This window comes from Cebus imitator, unplaced genomic scaffold (assembly GCF_001604975.1).
Source record: "Cebus imitator isolate Cc_AM_T3 unplaced genomic scaffold, Cebus_imitator-1.0 Scaffold194, whole genome shotgun sequence".
Lineage (NCBI taxonomy): Eukaryota > Metazoa > Chordata > Mammalia > Primates > Cebidae > Cebus > Cebus imitator.
In genome coordinates this window covers 1,566,901-1,570,695 of record NW_016107509.1, presented here as the reverse complement: position 1 = coordinate 1,570,695, position 3,795 = coordinate 1,566,901, and the positions used below count along the sequence as shown (strand labels likewise).

The window sequence follows — 3,795 nt, the reverse complement described above, 5'->3', positions numbered from 1 at the left end:
TTTTTGAGACGGACTCTTGGTCTGTCGCCCAGGCGGGAGTGCAATGGCATGATCTCAGCTCACTGCAACCCCTGTTGAAACGATTCCCACCTCAGCCTCCCGAGTATCTGGGACTACAGGCATGTGCTACCACACCTGGCTAATTTTTGCACTTTTAGTACAGACAGGGTTTCATCATGTGACCAGACTGCCCTCCAACTCCTGACCTCAAGTGATCCATCCATCTTGGCCTCCCACAGTGCTGGAATTACAGGCGTGAGCCACCGCACCTGAGTATAGAAACTTCATACCCTCTTCAGGTTACAGAAGGAATGTGAGCTCCAAGCATGGCCAAAAACATGTTATTTTGGTAAATCAGGTTTTAGTGGCAAGACAGTTTATGGAGAGGGAGAGGAGACCTGGCTGGGAAAGGCGGTCTTGTTATGTAGCCAAAACCTCACAGATAGTAGCTTTCTGAGACGATGGATGTTAAATGTTTAAGACCTTTAAAGTCAGACAGGCTCTCCTTTAACCTTTTCTAGATTCCAGACAAGGGAAGTCCTGGCTGCATTAATTGACATTCTCATAGATGCAAATTTCTATTAGCCGGGTGTGGTGGTGCATGCCTGTAATCCCAGCTAATCGGGAGGCTGAGGCAGGAGAATCACTTGAACCCAGGAGGCAGAGGTTGTGGTGAGCCAAGATCGCGCCATTGTACTCCAGCCTGGGCAACAAGAGCAAAACTCTGTCTAAAAAAAAAAAAAAAAAAATGCAAATGCTTTCCACAAAAGACAGGTTTGTAGGGCCACTTCTGTTTCCTGGCCCTCTGACAGCCATCTGAAAATATGTCTAATAAATGTATTTTGAGGTAAAATATTTTCATCAACCATTGCCTTTCCTCCTTCCCCAGCCAGTCCTTAAACAGTCATTTTAAAAATTTAAAGCTTTCACATAACTGAATTCTTAATTCTTCACTCCATAGGCTTCCTTAACTTTGTCATTTTAGGAAGAAACATCAGAGTACTTTATTTGCTAAACTCTTTTGCGTTTTGAGACACACATTCTAGTATCTTATTTTGTTCCATTAAAAATAGGTAGATATTGGTCACTTGTTTTTTGGGGATTGAATGTAATAGAAATAAGAACTCTGGTTACCTATTTTTAGATGTTAGAGGAATTTTTTAAATACATTTTCTCCAGAATGTCTTAGTATGATTTTCTATTAATTTTGCCAATAAAATATGCTTTTTAGGGCCGGGCACAGTGGCTCACACCTGGAATCCTGGCACTTTGGGAGGCTGAGGCAGAAGGATCACCTGAGGTCGAGACCAGCCTGACCTACATGGCAAAACTCTTGTTTCTACTGAAAATATAAAAATTAGCTGGTGTGGTGGTGCATACCTGTATACTCAGGAGTCAAAGGCACAAGAATCACTTGAACCCGGGAGGTAGAGGTTGCAGTAAGCCAAGATTGTGCCAGCCTGAGTTACAGAGCGAGACTCTGTCTCAAAAAAAAAAAGAAAAATATGCCCTTTAGAATCTTCTCCTTTATGACTTAAAAACCTGAGTTTTTCTATTATCTTTCTATTAGATTATTGCTTCAGAGTTGGTTGGCCTTTTTTTTTTTTTTTTTGGGGATGGAGTTTCACTCTGTCTCCCAGGCTAGAGTGCAGTGGCATGATCTCAGCTCGCTGCAACCTCTGCCTCCCGAGTTAAGCGATTCTCCTGCCTCAGCCTCCTGAGTAGCTGGGACAGCCGGCACTTGCCACCACGCCTGGCTGATTTTTTGTATTTTTAGTAGAGATGGGGTTTTGCTTTGTTAGCCAGGATGGTCTCAATCTCCTGACCTTGTGATCTGCCTGCTTCGGCCTCCCAAAGTGCTGGGATTACAAGCGTGAGCCACTGCAGCCGGCCCAGAGTACCATTTCTTTTTTGAGAAACACCATTTAACCTGGACATGGTAACATCTGCCTATAATCCTAACTACTCAGGAGGCCGAGGCAGGAGGATCACTTGAGAACCCAGGAGTTCAGAGTTACAGTGAGCTGTGGGCATGCCACTGTACTCCATCCAGCCTAGATGACAGACCAATTACCTTGTGTCTTTAAAATAGACCAAAGAAAACCATACTTACTTGGTGGTTCTCTATTTTCTCTCCACGTTTTCCCAGAATTTTCAGAGCACTTCTCAGATGTTTTACAGATCAATGACCTTTGGATGCAATGTTAGTTTCTGCTTATCTTCATTGAAGTATTCTTATGTTTTAGGTTTCCGTTTCTCCTATATCTTACCCAGCGCCTGTTTCGGTTATAAGTTCTCCTACGTTGGGGCAGATCATTATTGAAAGGTAACTAACTAAAGCATAGTAAGTTAAGAACGTGGACTCTGGAGCTACACTGACTTGGAGTTGAACCTTAGCCAGCTACTTACCAGCTTTTTGCCCTTGGAATTTATTTAGGTACTCTGTGCCTCAATTTCCTTATTTATAAATTAGGGATATTATACCTATTCTTAGAAATTTTTGTGATGATTAAATGAGTTAATACATATAAGAAGGCTTTGTGCTAACACATGATGAACCTCAAAAGTTGGTGATCATTACAGATGTTTTTGAAAATACTCCTCCTCTGAATCATAAAAGCCTGAGCAATTGATTTTTCCCATATACTGTGTTTTTGGTCCTTCAAAGGATCTACAGTACATTGGCCAAAGGTAACGTGTACATGATGACCTTTACTGCCCCTCCCCTTCCTAGGGGGAGTTCTCCCTTTTTAGAGCTACAGTTGAGGGTAGTAAACGTAGACCCTGCCTGTAGTGCTCTAAATTTTTTCCCAAATAAATGCAGTGCAAGATTCTTGTGCTACAGTCTGCCCTGCTTAAGAACAGGCATTGCGGTATAGTGGAAGTGTGGAGCTGCTCCCTAAACCCATTCGGCCTGTCAGTTTCTACCTCCTTTCCCGTGCTCCAAGCTGCTGTAGTAATTCAGAGCCCAAACTGCAGGGTTTTCTGCTTGACCTCCCCCACCCCTGAATTTGGAGCTTGTAAGAAATTGCCCCCACTCTAGACCCCAAGCACATGGGCCTCTCTCTCTCTCGTCTCTAGCACTACTGCACACTGGTTTCTTGAGTGATTATATGAAGCACTGCTAGTTTGTCCAGAATAGCCAGCTCTTACTGTAAAGAGAAGTAAATTACCTAGAGAGCATGCACTTGACCTTTAACAATCCTCAAAAATATAAATTTCTCAAACATGGAAGCTTCCAGAAACTTATGTTAGTCACTATTACACACTGGTATTTGTACTATTTTTCTATAAAAATATAGATTCAGAATGCAAAAATATATCAAACATTTAAAGATTACCCAAAACAGAAAAAATTTTAATTTCAAAAGGTTTTATGATTTCATCATTTTAAAAGTTAACAGAAAATAATAAAAAATGGAACAGTCTGAATATAAGCTGACTGAAAGTAGTCACACTGATTATGGCAGGCCTTCTGGTCACATAGAGTTGTCTCAGCCAAGGTTGTCTACAGTTTCTGAATTAGCATAGCAGAAGCACCACCTCCTCCGTTGCAAATACTGGCAAGACCGTATTCTCCTTTCTTCAAGGCATGAGCCAAATGAACGACAATCCTGGCTCCAGACATCCTAAGATTAAGAAAGCATTTAGGTGGGTGTTGAACAATGAGAACCCATGGACTCGGGGAGAGGAGCATCACACACTGGGGGCAGTTGAGGATGGGTAGGGGAGGGATAACATGGGGAGAAATGCTGGATATAGTATACACCTAAAGGAAAATAAAATTTAAAGAAA

At 42.0% G+C, this 3,795-nt stretch overlaps 1 protein-coding gene across 1 annotated transcript in view; it reads right to left on the bottom strand.

Annotated features, from left to right (window-relative positions):
• Positions 1-3,338: 3,338 nt before the first annotated feature.
• Positions 3,339-3,795, bottom strand: part of ACAT1 (acetyl-CoA acetyltransferase 1) — a 25,648-nt gene continuing 25,191 nt past the window's right edge. Inside the window, exon 12 of the mRNA XM_017547058.2 lies at positions 3,339-3,629. Coding sequence (XP_017402547.1) covers positions 3,509-3,629 — 121 coding nt within the window. The 3' untranslated portion in view covers positions 3,339-3,508. The remainder of the gene's footprint in view (positions 3,630-3,795) is intronic.